The sequence below is a fragment of the Hyaena hyaena genome, unplaced genomic scaffold (assembly GCF_003009895.1).
Source record: "Hyaena hyaena isolate Hyena2069 unplaced genomic scaffold, ASM300989v1 scaffold_139, whole genome shotgun sequence".
NCBI lineage: Eukaryota > Metazoa > Chordata > Mammalia > Carnivora > Hyaenidae > Hyaena > Hyaena hyaena.
This window is the reverse complement of record NW_024080771.1, coordinates 69,628-90,724: the sequence shown is the minus strand read 5'-3', so window position 1 is coordinate 90,724 and position 21,097 is coordinate 69,628. Positions and strand designations below refer to the sequence as shown.

The 21,097-nt window shown below is 41.0% G+C and overlaps 1 protein-coding gene across 4 annotated transcripts in view; it reads left to right on the top strand.

The window, feature by feature from the left end:
• The window catches only part of NCOA2 (nuclear receptor coactivator 2), a 285,902-nt gene that overhangs the window by 232,269 nt on the left and 32,536 nt on the right, over positions 1–21,097 (top strand). For all 4 annotated transcript variants that reach the window (XM_039238376.1, XM_039238373.1, XM_039238374.1 and 1 more), the window contains 7 exons: positions 754–855; positions 1,349–1,492; positions 4,639–4,786; positions 6,465–7,734; positions 14,908–15,118; positions 17,389–17,595; positions 18,929–19,144. In XM_039238376.1, the coding sequence (XP_039094307.1) occupies positions 754–855; positions 1,349–1,492; positions 4,639–4,786; positions 6,465–7,734; positions 14,908–15,118; positions 17,389–17,595; positions 18,929–19,144 (2,298 nt within the window). The remainder of the gene's footprint in view (positions 1–753; positions 856–1,348; positions 1,493–4,638; positions 4,787–6,464; positions 7,735–14,907; positions 15,119–17,388; positions 17,596–18,928; positions 19,145–21,097) is intronic.

Here is a 21,097-nt window from a genome sequence, read left to right as displayed (position 1 = left end):
GCATTTTCGAAATTGAAAGAGCTACACAATGTGCTCTGGGTGTTACAAAGATAAATAAAACATCTCCCTGTTCTCTAGAAGTGGACACAGATGCATAAAACCATCGAAGTGGGTGAGGAATAAAGGCCTTGCATCGGCTGCGTGAGGAACCAGCTGAGGCCAAGATTCCAGCCTGTGATGCGGCCACCCTGGCACATGCCACACTTTCTAGGATTTGCTCGCATTCACATCTTGACTCCATTTATGTTCTTTGTTATAAATCGCTTGCTGGGTAGAAGGTCTGTCTAGCTTTCCTGTGTCTTGGTGAACCCAAACTCAAGGAGCAAACCCTGGACAGAGCAGAGTATCAGATTTTAGTTTTCACCGCTTGTGTACCTTATGTTGAATTAAGCTGTTTGTGTCCATCAGCCATTCAGTAAGAAAGGATCACATGCTCTTCCATCCATCGCCGGGGAGGTCGTTTCAGGGTGGGAATGCTGGCGTGCTGGGTGTACTGTTGCATCGCGGGTCTGTGGCTTCAGTAGTTTAGCCAGACCTCCCCCAGCGCACCCTACACGGCACCCCTACCCTGTCCCCCAGCCGCTTCCCATTCAGATGAGGAGAGCACAAAGCCAGTGAGCGGCAGGGGCACACAGCGTTTAGGCATTCCCTCCTTCGTTGATTTACAAGGTCGTGGTGTCATCGAGACATTTGAGTTTGTTCGAGTCACTGAAAAAAGCCCAAGATAATAACCATAAATGTGTCTGATTGAAGATTTGCAGTCCTGCTTGATTTGTGTGGCAAGAAGAGTTCCCATGAAGGAAAGACCAGGCCTTCCATCATCAGAGAGTTTTACTACTCGCCAAGATCTCCAAGGTAAGTGTTCTTTCCAGTGAAGACCAGGGACTCTGGGTGGCTCAGTTGGTTAAACATCAGACTCGTGATTTCGGCCCAGGTCAAAATCTCAAGGTTTGTGAGTTCGAGCACCGCATCAGGCTCTCAGCACAGAGCTGCTTGGGATTCTGTGTCTCCCTCCCTCTCTGCCCCACCACTGCTCACACCATCTCTCTCTAAATAAATAGACAAACTTAAAAAAAAAAAAAAAAAGAAATCATCTTAGAATCTACGTATTTGTAACACAAAGAATGTACATTTAGAAGGAGAAGCTGGGAGTAGTTACTGCCACCGGGGCAGAAGCATTGAGGAGCCGGAGGAGGTGGAAGGGGGACACTTATTTTCACTGTCTACCCGCTGGGCCAAGTCCTTGTGCTACCTGTTCTAAGTAAATAAGTTTTTGTCTTTTAAAGTGTAATCATTTCCATAAACAGTAGATCAGTATGTAGGTACAGTGCTTGCTGTTATTTACTAGGCAAGATCACGTCGCTGGACACCAGCACCATGCGCGCGGCCATGAAGCCGGGCTGGGAGGACCTGGTGAGAAGGTGCATTCAGAAGTTCCATGCACAGCACGAAGGGGAGTCTGTGTCCTACGCTAAGAGACACCATCACGAAGGTGAGCGTCTCTCTCCGCATGGTATTTTTCTTGACGTTGATTTTGCTGTATTACTACTTCCTGTGGAAGCTTTCTCTGAAAACAGTAGTTCTGAAGTTCACCTTAGGAAACTTGAGCCTGTTGACTTTTTGCGTTCATATGTACTGTGCATCGTCTGGCCCAGAAAATGCTGCCATCTAAAGGAAAATTTAATAGAATCTGTGGGGCAGAAAAATGAGATAACTAGAAGATAATTTCATAAAAACAGAAGAAAAGGAAGGGAAAGAGGTCATGTTCGCTGATCCTGAGGCTTCCGTCTATATAAGACTACATAATAAGATACCATTTGAGATCAAAAGAAAATATCTGACTCACAAGGAAAATTTGGAAGTAAGAATGAAATGAAATGTGCAAGAGCCGCTGAATTCGTGATAGAGGTATCCCCAGCCCTCCTTCCACATGATGACCACAGAAGACTGCTCAGTGTTTCTAGAAGGCTCCAGAAAATGAGGTGACCTGTCTGAGGTCACAGGGCAGCTAGTCTAGACCGTTAATTAACAGGACAGCTAGAACTAAACCCAAGACTTCAAAGTCCTATGTCAGTGATAATAGCAGCCCTCACCGAGCACCTGCTCTTCGTGTGACAGTGTCCTTCTCTGTGGTCTCCTGTTGATGGTCTGCACACCTGGGGGGGCGTTAGGCACTCAGGCTGTCAATGGGAAGGCAGAAGCACATGAGGTGACCGGCTCGTGAGCATCCAGTTACTAATTGTCAGCACTGGGGTGTAATCTGAGGTGCCTCTTGGCACTCGCTCTGCCATGCCCCTCCCAGAGTTCTTTGCACAGAATCCTATTTCCTCAAGTGCATTCTGGTTTTTTGTCATACTGGTGAGAACAAGCAAAACATGCCGTTTCCTTCGCTACTCTCTCTTAAGAACTACGTGGGGTGGAGGGAGAGAGACCTCTTCTTCCCCTAGTCTCTTGATCGCCTCTCATGGATACTTATGTCCTCGCACAGTGCACCCAGTTAGCAGGCCTGGACTCCCCAGGGACCGCCAGGGAGCGTCCACCGTGCCTCTGAGGGCCGAGGGGCAGTGCAGGGTGCCTGCAGTGCGGTTTGGCAGATGGCTGCATTTTGGAAGAAAGAAAATCCTCCTCATTGAAAACAGAGTTTTAGTTTGTCATCTTCCACTTAATGTACATCTGTTACCTTAGCATCTTACCAGTAGTGTTTGTGTAAACTCTGTTTTAAGATTGCTTATAAAAAAGTACAAATCGTAAATGACCTCTCTCCCCAGTCCCTTATTTTTCTGCTCACATTACTCATCTTTCCCATCTCCGTTATCCTCCTTAGCAATAAGCACATAATCCAGAACCTGTGTCTTTCAGCATTTTTCTTAAAGTTGGAAAGAATAAGAGGAAGTAAAGATTCTACATTGGGCAGAAATCAGTATTTAACCTACTATTTCACTAGATCTGGTTTAAAATTTTTAAAAACTAGAAACAACAAAGAATAAGAAATCACCATGAGCAAACATGTTCAGTGTCCCTGAGCCCTGAGTAGCAGTACCCTACACTGAATTCTGTGTCTTCCCGAGTCCTTACAAAAGGGTTTACACAAATGTCCCGGGCACCGTGGTGGGTTTAAACAAGCGGAACCCACTGAAAGGAAACTCCAAAATGTATGAAATAGGTAAGCTCAAAGGTAATCAATCCCATTGAGTAAAAATCTCCTAAAACGTTGTGTGGAAATGGAAGAGCTTCCTAAGCAAATCCAGGTGCATGCTTAAACATATCTACTTTAGTACAGATGTTTGATATATTTCCAGATGGAAATAGAAAACCTTAAGGGATCACAGCCAGGTCAAATAAAATTCTGAAATTATAAGCCATTCGAAATATGAATCCCATTATAAAGATTGTATTCATTCTGCCTTTTCGGAACATACTCACTGCAAAAGCAAGATCCCCATAAGTACAGGAGCTCATTTCCAGCACCGCCACTTCAGGTGGCTTCATGCGGCAGTTGATGGCAGAGAGTAGTAACCTATGTACTGCGTGTCACTGAAACCGCGGAGCGGGTTCGTTAGGGAAACTGCTCAAAGTGAGATTCTGCCAAGAAAAATCAGAATCCACATTGTGTGTCCGTGACTCTCTCGCTCCCTCACTCCGCTCACTCGCTCGTGGCAGTTTTGTGGAGTCGTGAAAGGCTGCTTCCGGTGTGCTTGGGGCTGGCTGTCCAGCCCACAAAGTCTGTGAAGAAGAGAATGCGAGGAGACACGACAGTCTTCTTATAATGTTTTAAGAGGGTAACCAAATTATATGGCTACTTTTTTTTTCTGAGTCGAAATGTTCTTTTTTAATATGTGGTATTTGACAGTTTAAAATACAGTTGTTTTAAAAGATGAATCAAATTTAATTGTAAGCGAAATTATTTTAACCTAATTGATTTATACATTTTCTTCTGTTGTCTTGGAAATGGAAACAGATTCTTTATCCAGAATTAAGCCATAAACCAATTCCACTTTTGTTGTTTTAGTTTTCCATTTACCCTTTTCTTCCTCTGAAAAGATTTTTCTGGTAGTTTATCTTTTACTTCCGGTTGTCCCATCCCCAGCAGTAATATTCCTTACACCCTGAGAAACAGACTCGGGGAATATTGTGAGATGGTGAACAGTACGTCACTTCAGGATGGATCTTCAGAGGATATGTTTAATGTCATAAATTTTACTGTAATATTTTTATTAGTTTAAAAGGAAATTAAAGGTAGCTTTTACACTTTAAAGATATCCTGTCTGTGCATTGTATTGTTTTCTAATCTTTTAAACAAATCATTGTGAAGCTTGCTTTGGGCTAATAAATGGTTTACACTCTTTTTCGCCATGGTCCTGAAGATTTTGAAAAGAACACAGCTGGAGGGTGTAATAAGCCTTATTAAAACAAAATACACACACAATATATTGAATTTATTAGTGTTTTGAGTACAAAAAATGTGCTTTTAAAATGCTGTAATGTTTTAATATCATAAATTATTACTTACAACTTTTTAACATGCTGGTCGGAAAATCTTAAACTTAGCAAAGTGTGTTACTGTTATTATATCGTACCGTGCCCCTACTCTGATTTTTCTTTTCTAAACATGCGTTCTGTTTCCTTACCTGCCTACAGTGCTGAGACAAGGATTGGCGTTCAGTCAAATCTATCGTTTTTCCTTGTCCGATGGCACTCTTGTTGCTGCACAAACGAAGAGCAAACTCATCCGTTCTCAGACTACTAATGAACCTCAGCTTGTAATATCGTTACACATGCTTCACAGGTAATCCTAGTTATAAGCAATCACCGTTTTCCCTTCCTGAGTCCAGACAAGTGTTAAGGGAGCAACCGACCCCCCTAGAGCTTTCCAGCCTTGTTAGACATTGCTGTTAATCAGCCCCAGGCATGTGAAACGTAAAATTAAGTTGCTATTAACGGGTGACCAAAAGACAGCTTATGATGCCAGCGAAGTAGAGCTACACCTCTGAGTTTTTGTCTGAATACTAGCGAATTTTACAAGCCAGCCGCAAGAATGCAGGCTAGCACCACCTCTGCTCCGGCATGGCTGCCGGGTGCATCGGAGGAGGGCGATCGATCGTTCCCAGCGGTGACCCATGCGGTGGGGAGTATTGAAGCATGATTGCTGGTCCTGTGTTTAAATCTAAAACTTTCAAGTATACTTAGAGGGAATAGTTTAGATTTTTATTCTCAGGAGCTTCTTGACCTTAGCCTTTAAATTGAAAGGTAATGAACATTTCCATAAAAAAACGAAGGTACAGAAAATTGAATGTTGATTTTAAAATAAATTTGTCATAAACTGTATTGTAGAGCACAAATTTAGGAAAATGATTACATCTCAAGTTCTATAAATACTTATGGATGTGCTGTATAAAACTTTATGAGCTACTATCAGAAGATATATAAAGTTGCTGTGGTTAGAGAGTCCCCTTTTATTACATTTCTTGATTATGTACTTTCTTATTTAGGGATTAAAAAAAAAATAGGCAGCCCTGTTTGCCAACTGTTAATAAATCTGACCTCAAACTGAAACAATTTGAAAGTGATTACAGATGTGCCAAATTTCACCCGCCTAAGTGAAAGCTGATGTTTGACAATTTGTGAAACCTGTTTTGTTTGGATTTGTGAACACATGTGGTAACTCACAAGTGACTGCCAAGGCTGTAAATTAAAGCTCGTAGGGCTTGGAAAATCATCTAGCTCAGAAAACTTGCTTTTAGTCACTAGTAAGGGAGTGGATGGGAGCCGTCTAGGTGTTTGGAAAGTAAGATCACAGACCAAGGTCACCCGAAGTTCTGTCCCATGTTGTCTGTTGGGGGCTCTCGCTTTGACCTTCAGAGGGATCTGTTAGACCAGGTGATTAATTCTAAATACTCTGGGAAACTTTATTGGCTCTAGAGCTTGTAGGGTTAGGGATGAGTCCCCAGCCCCACCCTCCCCCCACACTCCCCAAGTTTGCTGTTCGTCTTGAGCCAAGCGGCATACCTCAGAGTTCTCTGGGCTTCCAGGTATGACTACTGTTAGGAGTTATAATCTGGCAAGTTACTGAAGACAGCTCTATTTGCTTGGGTCATTCCTTTAAGACAGCATAAGTTCTCCATTATTCGTGGTTATACACCATTTAATGAGAAAGATAATAATATGTAAGTGGAACCCCTCTAATGTCTTGTCTAGTAATTACAATTTTGATACAGTAGTAGTCAAATTTGAAGACAGCCCCTCTGTAAAACCGCAGACATCTTAATGTGTTGACTGAAAAACATCCCTCTTGGTCCAGAAACTACACGTGTTCAGTCTTGTCCGTAATTGCATATTGTTTCATCAAAGTATTATCTATCCTTTAAATGTAGTCTGTTCTTTTAAAGAAAAGAGGCCATCTCTTTTTTTAAAATTAATAACTTGCTAAGTATTTTTTCTTGTATATTTCTTTCCTCATTACACAGAGAGCAGAATGTGTGTGTCATGAATCCGGATCTGACTGGACAAGCGATGGGGAAGCCATTGAATCCAATTAGCTCTAGCAGCCCTGCCCATCAGGCCATGTGCAGTGGGAACCCAGGTCAGGACATGACCCTCAGTAGCAATATAAATTTTCCCATCAATGGCCCGAAGGAACAGATGGGCATGCCCATGGGCAGGTTCGGTGGTTCTGGGGGAATGAACCATGTGTCAAGCATGCAAGCAACCACTCCTCAGGGTAGTAACTATGCACTCAAAATGAACAGCCCCTCACAGAGCAGCCCTGGCATGAATCCGGGACAGCCCAGCTCCATGCTTTCACCACGGCATCGCATGAGCCCCGGAGTGGCTGGAAGCCCTCGAATCCCACCCAGTCAATTTTCCCCTGCAGGAAGCTTGCATTCCCCTGTGGGAGTTTGCAGCAGCACAGGAAATAGCCATAGCTACACCAACAGTTCCCTCAACGCACTTCAGGCCCTCAGCGAGGGGCACGGGGTCTCCCTGGGGTCATCGTTGGCTTCACCAGACCTAAAAATGGGCAATTTGCAAAACTCCCCCGTTAATATGAATCCTCCCCCACTCAGCAAGATGGGAAGCTTAGACTCCAAAGACTGTTTTGGACTTTACGGGGAGCCATCTGAAGGTACAACTGGTCAAGCCGAGAGCAGCTGCCATCCCGGAGAGCAGAAGGAAGCCAACGATTCCAACATGCCCCAGGCTGTGAGCAGCGACAGGTCTGATGGACAGAACAGACTGCATGACAGCAAAGGACAGACCAAACTCCTACAGCTGTTGACCACCAAATCTGACCAGATGGAGCCTTCGCCCTTATCCAGCTCTTTGTCGGACACAAACAAGGACTCCGCAGGCAGCTTGCCTGGTTCTGGGTCGACACATGGAACCTCGCTCAAGGAGAAGCATAAGATTTTGCACAGACTCTTGCAGGACAGCAGTTCCCCTGTGGACTTGGCCAAGTTGACGGCAGAAGCCACAGGCAAAGAGCTGAGCCAGGAGGCCGGCAGCACGGCTCCCGGCTCAGAAGTGACTATTAAACAAGAGCCCGCGAGCCCCAAGAAGAAAGAGAATGCACTACTTCGCTACTTGCTAGATAAAGATGATACTAAAGATATCGGTCTACCAGAAATAACCCCCAAACTTGAGCGACTGGACAGTAAGACGGACCCTGCCAGTAACACAAAATTAATAGCTATGAAAACTGAGAAGGAGGAGATGAGCTTTGAGCCTAGTGACCAGGTGAGTTCTGTAACGTGCTCGCTCAGGTACACTAATCCATGGCCATTGCGGCTTCCCGTAGGGCCGTTTGGAGGCCTCGGCTGACTGGATAAAACTAAGCCTTCTCCTTTGTTGTTCTTACTTTGAAACAGATTTAATTCTCACTTAAGCTGCCTCTTCCAAATATTCTGGTCTAGCAAAGAGTGACATTGTTGTAGAGCAGGGGTAGGCTGACTTCTTTTCTTTTTTTCTTTTCTTTCCCCTTTCCTTTCTCCTTTCCTTCCCCCCTCCTCCTTCCCTTCCTCCTTCCTTTCCTCTTTCCCTTCCTCTTTCTCTTCCCCCTTCCTTTCCCCTTCCCTTCCCTTCCCTTTCTTTTCCTTTACATAAAGGGTCAAGTGGTAAATATTTTAGGCTTTACAGACCACACTGTCTCGGCGACAACTCAGTCCTGTCACTGGTGCAAAGACAGCCACAGACCCACACACTGTGTAGACAAATGAGTGCACGGTGTTCCAGTAAAACTTTACATACAGATGCTGATATTTGGATTTTACAGTTTTCATGTGTCACAAAATATTCTTCTTTGGATTTTTTCTTCAATTATTAAAAAATGTAAATCCATTCTTAGCTCAGGGGCCATCCAAAACCAGGTAGTGGGCAGGGTTTACCCCCAGGCCAGCTGTAGTTTGCTGACCCTGTTACTAGAAGATGCCCGAGTTAGAGATCATCACTTCCTTGAAACTGGGCTTTGTCAGGACAGACTTAATTCAATGACTTCCCATCTACCTTTCTCTTTTTAAGATCAGAGTTTGGTTTTCAAACCTAATGAAGATCACTGTGCCCCTCTTTATTGCCAACTACAACTTCTGATTAATGCTAAAGAATCATTTAAAAGGAAAAAAAAAAGAATCATTTAAAAGAAAAAAGTTCTTCCTGACATAATGACTTGGCATAAGCTGTTTCCTGGGGACTCAGTGACGTCTGGGTTAATGACCCCAGGACTTCACCCTTCATGATCGGCTCTCTGTCCAATCCCTGGGTGCCGCCCCGCACGTCACAGCTCTTGGGTCCTGGCTGGTTAACGAGTGCAGAAGCTGCATAGGCCTTTCTGCTTAAAGTGGTTCACTAATTTGTCTTGAAATTTGTTTTTCAAGGGGATGTTTTGTGTGTCCTGGGGGACCAGGTATGGATGGGGAGAGAAGAGAGCTACACTCACTCCCCTGTTAGAATCTTAGACTCTGCTGAGTCAGCAGAGGCGGGCCCAGGGGCGGGCCGAGGGTGGAAAGCAAGAATCAGGAAAGCCTAGGCGTCCACCTCTCATAGCTGGGGTCACACCACGCTTCTCAGCAGCTAGTTTCCTCTCTTTCTTTCTTTCACTTAGATGACGTGGTGGCGGCTGCCATTCCTATAAAACACATGGGATTTTCTAAACTTTTGTGTCCTTCACAAGGGAAACCGCCTAATTCTGTAATCATCTTTGATAATTAATCCTTAAACTTCGATGTTAGCGCAGGGTTCTATAATGCAGCTATTCTGTAATCACTGTAAAATCAGTAAATTGGGGAAACTGCACTTTTCAGCAGAAAGGTAATAGCCATACCTTGGATAAAGTGCAGTGTGAAACTATATTGACAACTGTAAATGTTTTCATCTTTTGAGGTTTACTAGATTAGGATATTGGCAGAGCTAGTGGCAGTCCAGAGTGGCAGGCACAGATCTGTCACTCAGGTCTCCCTAACACATGCTAGAGGGCAAGATGGTGACTCATGTCGGCCACCTTTAGGGGCTGGCCCCTCCCTCCACACACAGGATTTATTTCTATCTCAGGCCTGAGGCCCTAGGGACTTAGAGGGTCAGGGAAGGGGGACACTGTTTGGCATTTCTATATTTAGTATATGATTATACTTACTTCAGAAAAGAAACGGGGGGGGGGGGGATTTTTTTTTTAAGTTCTTGAGTCACTTGCCATTTCTAATTGTTTAGGAGAAACATTTTTCTAATCAGAATTATCTTACCTAGGGTACATAAAGCCCAGGGTGTAATCAGCAGACATCTGTTATTTTGGATGAACCAAAAAGCAGTGTAGACACACGCACATACCCCACGGTATTTTTTCTTAATGAGACCTGGTCCCTGGTCTCACCCTCCATTCACTCCCATTTAAAAATAAAACTCCACCAAAAAATACTGCTTCAGAGCAAATTTAACATTGAAAACAGTGCAGCTTGAAAAGAAGTTACCACAGGAAGTATGCATTACCTAAATTTAGATCAAACTTAGAACGACTTACTTTAAGGAAAAAACAGTAATTCTTTTGCCTCCTGCTCTCCTTCACTATTCCCAAAACAGATTGATTGTATCTCCTTTTAACTGCTGGACCAGTTTGTTGAAGTTTTTTCTTTCATTTCTAGGGACTATAAGTTTTTTATTTAATAAGATAAACTGTTAAGGAGCCTGAATTGTACACTTAACTGTCTTGTTATTTTGACTCTGAAAAGTTTGTGTTTAACCTACCACTAACTTATTAAGGGCAGGAAGTACTTCAGTCATGCTATTATACCTAAAATAGAGTTCTTTACTGGGTAGAGTATTTAAACAACATTTGTTTCTACGTCATTTCGTCACCAACAGGAAGCAGTGACAGAAAAATTTCCAGTATGTTTACCGACTTTTTTTTTTTAATGTTTACTTATTTTTGAGAGAGAGAAAGAGAATAAATACGAGTGGAAGAGGGGCAGACAGGGAGGGACACACAGAATCTAAAGCAGTCTCCAGGCTCCTACTTGTCATCACAGAGCCCCATGTGGGGCTCGAACTCACGAACTGCAAGATCATGACCTGAGCCAAAGTCTGACGTTTAACTGAGTAAGCCACCCAGGAACCCCCCAACTTTTCAGTTATATACTTATTTACCTAGTGGAGTGTGTTGATACTCTTATGTTCTCTCTGATGCTATTGGGCCAGTTATAATGAAGGCTTGGAATTAATCTAAAAGGAATTTCTTATTTGGCTCCCCTAGCAAGGCAAACCATATTTTAAACTGGTAATGTCCTGAAAATGTCCCTCCAAATGTGGCAGAATTGTATTACCATTTTTTAACACTTTTACCATTTTTAACAATTTTATGTTAGGCGAATGTGGTAAAATTGCACTTTTTATTTAAATTTTTGAAAAGATGTTTTGTAACTTATCAAAATACTTGTTATTAAAATGCATGTGCTCTTTATATTTCCTTCAGAGAACAAGTTGATTTGACACATGAAAAATTCATAAAACCAGAAAAATGAAAAATTAAAGAAATCAAGTCCAATTTTCATTTTGTAGAACTTTTATAAAAATCTTTCTGACTCATTTTCTGCCTGAAATAGTTTAAACTAACTATTCAAATTGATGTGGCTAATTTGAGCATTCGAATAGATGCCTAAGCAAAACTTGGAAGTATCTTGGCAAAGCATTTTAAAGGAAGGCATTCATCTTTTTGTCTTGTGAAGAAATCAGGCCTAACAAAGTAGACACGGACTGGAAGAACTTTTGATCAGAATTAAAGCTTAAAAAATTTAGGGAAGAGGGGGAAATACTTGATCAGAAACTGATGTGGTCAAATCTATCCCTTCCATAACTTACATGACTACGGAAGAAAATGCCATAGTTGTCAGATTTTATTGCCAAACAGCCAAAGAGGTTATAGTAGACATTCTGAATTTTGTCTCTTTGATGAAGAACATTTAAAGTATACTTAAGACAATTAGATGAATGTTAGATGTGTACTCCAGAAATTAACAAGAAATAAACACAAGCACAACAATATTATCTCTAGTGGGGAAAATTGCATAATGCATTCTTCTGATGTAAGCCGAATGAATTCAGTGTTTGCCCATAGTTACGGAGATCCAAAAACACAATTTCTTTTGAATATGAAACCAAGAAGTTCCTGCAAGGCTTTCTAAAGACAAAAAAGCATTTAGTCACTTGTTACAAGTAGGCTGACCCACAGTTGCATTTGGTCAGCTCTTAAAATGGCAAGGATTAAAATTTCAAAGTCAACTTGAATATATTCCTTTTAAAAATAAAAATCAACCGCGGCTCCTGGGTGGCTGTTGGTGAAGCAACCAACTTCGGCTCAAGTCATGATCTCGCGGCTTGCGGGTTCGAGCCCAGCATCGAGCCCAGCGTCCGCTCAGAGACTGGAGCCTATTTCGGATTCTGTGTCTCCCTCTCTCTCCCTTCCCCTCTCCTGCTCGTGTTCTGTCTCAGTCTTTCAAAAATAAACATGGGGCACCTGGGTGGCTCAGTCAGTTAAGCATCTGACTTCGGCTCAGGTCATGATCTCACGGTTCGTGGGTTCGAACCCTGTGTCAGGCTCTGTGCTGACAGCAAGCTCAGAGCCTGGAGCCTGTTTCAGATTCTGTGTCTCCCTCTCTCTCTGATCCTCCCCTGCTCACGCTGTCTCTCTCTTTCTCAGAAATAAATAAAATATTTTTAAAATAAATAAACATTAAAAAAATAAAGTATAATTTCATTTGCACGAAAAAAGTAAAGGTAAAAAGGAAAGGTAGGAGTCTAGACACAGGCTACTGCAAATCTACACCGTAAAAGACTTTGTTTTACACATACCTGAGATTGGGGGCAAATAGAAGATCATCCATTAAGGATAATATACTTTATATTTATTATTGTTTATCTGAACCTATTTATTTTGGCTGTTTCTCATCAGAGACAATGTGTGAAGCCTTCTCAAGAAGCATCATTTTCCTTATTTCAGTCCACCTCCTTTAACCCCTACCCCCACGCCCGCCACACAATGAGCTTCAAAAAAACCACTCCACCCAAGGCAGCAGCGTCATGGGGAAACTTGCTCTCATAGGCCAGCAGTAAACTTCAGTTTATTAGACCCTCTTTGTTATCTCTATAGTTTAATAGCACAGTTATAAGGACATTTATCACACATTTTTATGAAATCTTTTTCTGAGCGGCTCAGTTGTTTAAGCATCTGACTCTTAATTTTGGCTCAGGTCATGACCTCATGGTGGGTTTAAGCCTGGGACTCTCTATCTCCTCCTCTCTCTGCCCTTCCTGCAGACACTCTCACTCTCTTAAAATAAATAAACTTTTTAAAAAATTTTCCTGAGAAATTCATGGAAATTATAGGAATTTCTATGAGAAATTTAATTGATCCTGGGAAATTTTCTTAAATTCCAGGGTAAAGGAATTCATCTGATTGAGTGTCCATTACTATATTCCAGGCACTATCCTTGGAGGGCATTAAATGTGCACACTGATGTTTATACCTTTTGTATTCAGCAAAAACACGATATAGATTTACAGTGGGGTCACTTTACATGTCCTTTAATTTACACAAAATCATCTGTACAGTTTCAGAAGAGGTGGCCATGAAATGGTTAAGTAGTGTGAACAGTTTTGCCTATCGTTTTACCCAATAAGTATGTACCCTACAGAGTGATCATGAGTTGGGTGACAGAGTTTCCTAGGTTTGGGTTCTCATGTGGCTCCAACAGTGTGAAATCACGTAGCCGCATGTTTGTTAGATGCAGCACAGCCCCTACTCTGTTATTTAGGACGCAGCGTGCTTTCACTCTGGAGGAAACACTGGCCCTGTGGCCCTCGGAGGGGACATGGTTATGCACTGAGGTGTCTTCCTGAGGAGTTTTAAGGATCATTTTGTCTGTGTCTGTCTATACTTTAGGATGCTAACTTTGGAACAAAACCCTTACCTAAGATGTATCTTTCCCGTGTTTGATGCCTCCATCTTTTGTTAGAAATGGGTGGCCAAACTAATTAGAAAATGGTCTTGTAATTGCTCCAGCCAACACACTGGGAATTTTCTGGAAAGTGGATCTCCAAGCTAGTGCTAAGCTAGTTGACTCTGAACAAGGAATCAAATGAAATGTCACTTGGATTTATCCTTCCTAACTTGAGAAATATGTCCAGTAAGACTTCCCATACAAATATTATGAATGTCATAAATTGCAAAAACCTTAGCAAATCCAGCCTCTGTGTGGGGAATAGAGGTTATACATAGAATAAAACTGGGAGCCATTTTGTTTCAAGAGTGCCTCATATCAGATGTAAACAATTTCACTTGACTTGCCGGTGTTTAGTCATGGTGAAGGATTCGAGGTCCACCCAGTGACTTTGGAGAAATTGCCTAACTTCTGTGTTTCTACCTACACATCCAAGAAATCCTTCTTACCACTTTTTCTTCATTAGAAACTACTTCTAACATTTAACTTATCCATTTTCATGTGTAATTGGTACTGCCTGATAGATTCTACTTACAAGGACATAAAATAACTTGAGCTTCCTGGAAGAAAAGTAGTAGGTATGAGATAGTGGTAATATTTACCTTATTATTTTGATGTTAGTAATTGAAATGAAATTATTTCAGCAAAAATAAAAGCCCTAAGAAACGTTTTTTCTGCCTTCTGTGAAGTCAGGTTTAATAGATGCTATGTTTGGAGACACCGTGTTTTATCCTGCTTTCCTACATTTTGTCACCTAGACTGGTGAGTGGCTGAGAAAGCCAGTGTCCTTTGAAACTGAAAGTACAAGCAGGAAAAAAAAAAAAAAAAAAGCAACGCCAGTCAAATTGAAAAGGCAGCGGCTTAACTGTTCATGATTTACTTTGAGCTTATTTTGTGCTTATATTGTGTCACACCCCTGCTCTGAAAAAAAGAAGTCCAAAAAGGAAGTGACCATTTACAAAATACTGATTTACTGTAAATTTAGATGACATTTTTTTTTTTTTTTTTACCAGTTTTTTGTTGTTATTTCCTAGGCAGAGTTAACCACAAAACCTAGACCTGGACCGTAAGTCATAGCACACTCAAAGTTAATTAGAAATCTACATACTCATGATTAATTGAATTATCAGCATAAAATAAAGGGGAAATTAAAATTGCCAATGAATCACAATGCTAGAAGGGAGCTTTCTAATCCAGTCACCTTTCTTTTTCTAGATGAGGGGGTTTAGGACTAAGAGATTAAGTTATTTGGCCTTTGTCAATTTAATTTTTTAAGAGATGACGGATGAACTTTTAGGCCCGAGGGATGCGTCTGAGTCTGCATCTTCAGCCGTGGCGGTGCCATACCCCGGCTGGGTCTGTAATTGCTGACGGGCCCACGGTGCCCACTCTTGAGTAGGACTGGATAAACTCTTCTGTTTGTTAACTGCAGCCTGGCAGTGAGCTGGACAACCTGGAAGAGATTTTGGATGATTTGCAGAATAGTCAATTACCACAGCTTTTCCCAGACACGAGGCCGGGCGCCCCTGCTGGATCAGTTGACAAGCAAGCCATCATCAATGACCTCATGCAACTCACAGCTGAGAACAGTCCTGTTACACCTGTTGGAACCCAGAAAACAGCATTGCGAATTTCACAGAGCAGTGAGTATGAGATATTGATGGTTATGCCAAGAAATTCCCATATAATCACCATTAGAAACAGTGATTATTAAAATCGGATACAAACAGCTTAGTCACTTCAAGGTTTTTGTGGTCAAATAGCACCATCTACTGTCCTGGTTCTTCAAAACACCATTCAAAATGGATTCTAGTGAACATGGCTTTCCAGCATTTTTGTGTGGTTAATTGAATCAACACGGAGGGAGACTGACCTACATAGATAAAGTTCTTTAGGTGATTGTCATATTTTCCTTTATTTTAGCTACTGCCTTCAGAAATGGAGTTTAAGATAGACTTTATCTGGCTTTAATATATAACTCGATACTGTAAATATAGAAAATTAGAAAGTTATGCTGACTTTTTTGGAGTGATGTGCTATTAAAAATTCTTACTATTTAGGGGCGCCTGGGTGGCTTAGTCGGTTAAGCGTCCGACTTTCGCTTAGGTCATGATCTCGCGGTTTGTGGGTTCGAGCCCCGCGTCGGGCTCTGTGCTGACTGCCAGCTCAGAGCCTGGAGCCTATTTCGGAGTCTATATCTCCCTCTCTCTCTGACCCTCCCCTGTTCACTCTGTCTCTCTCTCTCCTAGAAATAAAATATTTAAAAAAAAATTCTTACTATTTAATCATGATACGTGAATGGGCGACATATATTAAAAATATCCTATCTCTTAGAAATCATCCTATAAAGATCAGTTTAAATGGAACTTTATCAGAAATGCTTTCTAAGTGCATTTTAAGTTGACTGATTTGATATAAACCTTGAAGACCTTAGACTACTTTATAAAATACATTTTATTTTAGACTTTTGTAAGTTTAAGACGAATTCTTTATTCACCATGATCACTTAGTTTACAAACTCAGTAGTTACCTAAAGTCTAACAGTTTGAATGGGAAAAAGGATCTTTCCTTTACACAGAGACCTAATTTCTAAAAAGATAGATGACCTCTTCAGTGTTAATTTGGTGAAAAGAATGGTTTTTCCCTCATCAAGTACAGTCCGAGTCATTGCTCAGCATTTGTTCTCAAACCAGAAATGGCAGCCATCAAACAAATTGCAAAATATCTTTCATTACTAGATCTTTTCTCAAGTGATTCTTGATATTCTGTTATAAAACAAAATAGTTTTTGCTTGTTATCTCTGAAACCTGTCTGTTTCCTGGGGAATGAAAGGTTCTTAGGGACCGTGGGAGATCACAAAGTCAGAGAGTTGGGAGTGGGTAAGAAGCACACTGGAGTTTATGCTCATTAATGAAGGGCAGTGTGGGAACTCCTGTTTTCTCCTCTGTTTGTACCTACTAATGGAAATCAGATTATTGAGTGGTAACCAGATGGCAAAACCTGAGGGAGTCATGATTAAGCATGTACATAATTTCCATTCCAAGCCCTAATTCTTGAGTATTTTATTTCTGTTATTGTTAGGAGCCTATTTCTTTATTTTGAATATTGTTTCATACTATGTTTATGTAACTCAGTGGAAATACTTGATATTATTTAATAAAGTAGTAATAAACTGTCATAACATCTATATCCTTGTAAAACTGAATAATGTTCTTATCAAACTGTCGGTTGTCTGTGTGATTGTATAGTGCACACTGCACAGTGGATTCTTGTCGGTCAACTGTAAGAATCATTTCAAATCTAAACATGTCCAGAATTTAAAGCTGTATTTAGAAGATTAAACAGGGCTCTAAAGCTTTAATACTGACTTCAGGTAGTGGAGTTCACACTTAAAAGATTTTAATTTCCAATGCGAATAGATACTTTTAAGCTAATTCTACTCCTAGGAAAGTCCAGTTAAGAAATGATCTGTCCAAACCATCCGTGTCTGGGTTTGGGATTGTATGCAGGAGATGTTTATAGCTTCGTAGCTGTGACAGAACAATACTCCTGAGTTCAAATAATGTAACATATGGACAATACCATATGAGTGGTCTGCTCAGCAAATACAACTGAATGTTAGAAATTAGTAGTGGGGAGGAAATATATAGTAAATAATAGACACTTTTTTTCTCTCTTTTTGCAAGATTGTTAAGAGTTAAATTGGAGACTTGCTGACTAAATTATGAGTCCACGATTTGGCCCTACATATGGTTTTTGTCTGTGAATTTGTCTTTTAGGTAGGCAGTTGGTCCCTGGTGTGCATAGCTTTGATATTTTACAGACGACATTTTCCCTAAACACTGCTTCTGTTACTATTTTTTTTTTCCATTATCCTATATTAACCTTCAATTTTCATGTGTTTTCTCCTTAGCTTTTAATAACCCACGACCAGGGCAACTGGGCAGGTTATTGCCAAACCAGAACTTACCACTTGACATCACATTGCAAAGCCCAACTGGTGCTGGACCTTTCCCACCAATCAGAAACAATAGTCCCTACTCAGTGATACCTCAGCCAGGAATGATGGGTAATCAAGGGATGATAGGAAACCAAGGAAATTTAGGGAACAGTAGCACAGGTAAGGGCTCAAATGCACTGTTACTTTATTGGTGGGGTATTTAATTTCATGATGATTCAGCCACATCAAACTAGTAGATTTTTCAAATGAAATTTTTTGTTAGAAATTAATATTTGACCATAAGAAAATTCTGCAAATTTTCACTGTGAAAGTGGCATGTGAAGCATTGGAGAGCATTCCAGTAAGCTGACTGTTTTATTCTGTGATCATCACTTTTATAAAGTTTCTAATCATTAATCTATAGTATAGGCTTATTTCCTTTATTCCAGTTTACAGTCCTAGACATCGTCAAATGGTTTTTTAAATATATATTACTATAATATTCTAACGTTTTCAGTCTAATTAATTACCCTTTATTCTTAATCATTCTAATATAGCACATTCTCATTTCACCAGTGAAAAACCACCCATGATACATGTTCTCTCCATTTCTTATGTGTATCCTCTTTTTAGTTATCACAGAACTTTTATACATCCGTCATTCAACATTATAAAATGAAGAGTTCTCACTTGGAGGTTTTCCCCTTTAGAATATCAAGTCTTAGCAAATATTTTGCCATTGTCAGCATCCCCAGGGGCAGGCCAGAGAGAGCAAACACTTGAGCCTGCTTGGAGTATTGCACTCTTACTACTGTGTGTGGCCAAATAACTATTAGTATTTCAAGTATAAAGGGATCTTTACAGTCTGCCCTAATCTACTGTAGATCTATATCATCAGGAATGTGGTGGTCCAGGTACATTGAAGTTCCCCATAAGTAGGAGTTCCCTTGCCTTGGATGTAAAATTAACTGTGCTGGGAAGATCCTGTAATTTCTTCGTATTTTAGAGGCTACCTTTGTCAGTTTTGTAGAGTACTCTGAAAGGGATTTGAGGATTTAAAAATCTGACGTTGGCTTCACTGGATATTCTGTGATTTGGATTTATAATTAGAGTATTGACTATCAGTTTAAACCTTGTTTCTCTCAGCCTCACCTCCCCTTTGGAAAGTAAAGCACTGACGTGTAGATCAGCTAATGTGATTCACTTCCTGAGGAAGGAAGTTGGGGTTCTCCACACACCACAGCACCTGTTTCTAAGTACATATGGGAACAATTTTAACAGCTTTTCCGAACTATAAAGAGTGGCAAGTCCATGCTTTGAAAAACTGTAGAAATTGCCAATTCTCGTTGCTCAGCCAAGGGCCCGCGTCTGTCCCAATGAAGGCGTTACCTGTCAGGCTGACTGTGTAGTAGAGAAAGATTGGCTTCCACAGAGTAAGATCATCTAGTGTTTCATACACGCTGACGATGTTCTCAGTGACTCCATCTCTCCGTTTGCTTTGGCTTGCCTGCAGGAATGCTTGGTAGCAATGCTTCCCGGCCCACTATGCCATCTGGGGAGTGGGCCCCACAGACTTCTGCTGTGAGAGTCACCTGTGCTGCTACCACGAGTGCCATGAACCGGCCAATCCAAGGAGGTATGATTCGGAACCCAACAGCCAGCATCCCCATGAGACCCAACAGCCAGCCTGGTCAAAGACAGATGCTTCAGTCTCAGGTCATGAGTATAGGTAAGGGAGTCCTAGTGCTTTGTGCTTCTCCTTTCTGGGCTTTCTGAGAAGAGAGGTGCCACTCCAAAAGGGCTTTGCAGACATGCTCCTCATTTGCAGGTGATTCCCCGCCATGTCATAAGTGGGGTTTTGCTGGAACTCTGTATAGAATCCTAGAATCTCAGAGGTTTCCCAGTTACATCAGAGAAGTAACTACCTTTGTGGTGTTTTATTTTTATTAAATTATCTCAGTTCAACTTTTGGGGGGAGTGAATCAGAGTGTCGCACTGTCAGTGTTACATGTATGATATTTGTAGAAAGCATTTCCGTGTTACAGCAGTGGTTCCTGACTCCAGATGGTCACCAGAACCCTCTAGGACATTAGATGCAGATTCTAAGGCCACCATCCTAGACTATTAAACCAGACTTTCCAGGGTCCTCACTGAAGGTACAAGGTCTAACAGAACATCTCACAAAATGTGAAAATCACTAAAATTCTCTTTGGATACAGTTCAAGTGTTATTAAAATTAACGGTCTAATACATTATATGACACTATTTATATGAAACGCCAAGAACAAACAAATGTGTAGAGAAAGAAAGGAGAGGAGTGGTTGCCCAGGACTGGCAGTCTGGGCGACCTGGGGACTGGCTCCTAGTATGGTCGCAGGGTTTCTTTTGGGGGGAGTGAAAATGTTCTCAACCTGAGTTGTACAGACCGTTATTTTTTTTTTTTTTAAAGTAACAGCTTTACTGAGACATAATTCACATCATACAATTCACCCATTTAAAGTATATGATTTATGGGGCGCCTGGGTGGCTTAGTCGGTTAAGCGTCTGTCCGACTTTCGCTTGGGTCATGATCTCGCGGTTCGTGGGTTCGAGCCCCGCGTCGGGCTCTGTGCTGACTGCCAACATGGGAGCCTGGAGCCTGTTTCAGAGTCTGTGTCTCCCTCTCTCTCTGACCCTCCCCTGCTCACGCTGTCTCTCTCTCTCCTAGAAATAAATAAAAATAATAAATAAATAAATAAAGTATATGATTTAGGGAATTTCAGTATATGCGGAGTTGTACAACTCATACTTGAGATTATTTTCTTAATCATTGACATATTAACCTTGCACATTAGCATAATTCAGATAAGTTCATGTTTATGTACTTTTTCATATACTTAGAATATTGCACAGTGAGTAAGAGCTAAGTCATTAACGGAAAGGTACCGGGATTGTTTTGACAAGACAACGCAGAATTCTCATCCTGCCTCTGGCATCCGCTTTTTACCTAGTTATGTAATTGCTCAGCACATTTTGGCTTATTGTTTCTGAGAGGTGACATTCAGATAGCCTTTCTACAGAGAATGTACTTCAAATTGATGAGTGGTTTCTAAACATAAATTCATATAATTATGAAAGGCTTTTATGGAAAAATGCTAAAAATGACCAGATCCACATGCAGAATTAAGCTGAGAAATCTTTAATGTATTGCTACATTCATTTAAATATCATAATTAAGGGGCACCTGACTGGCTTGGTTGGTAGAGCATGTGACTCTTAGGGTCATGGGTTCGAGCCCCATGTTGGGTATAGTGATTACTTGAAAAGTTAAAATATGTATATATACATACCATAATTAATAAATCTCCCATATCCAGAAATTTAATTTTTCTCCCTGTTTCTTTATTGAAGGGTACCTCACCTGGCCTTCGAGCTTTATTGTGTAGCCTAATTTCTTTGATTTTTAATCATTTCTTTGATTTTCTTTGATTTTTAATAAATACAAAAAAACCATGAACTCCACAGAAAATTGTCTCTTGTAATGGAAGACAGGTCTATACATGATGATAACAATAAAATCATTAAAAATCTCATGTCATATTATAAAGAACTAAGAAAGGGCACATTTCTGTGCCTGAGCCGCTTTTCTGTTCTACCCTCTTTCTTCTAGAAGAGCTAACTGACTTATAGTTAATAAAAGTTC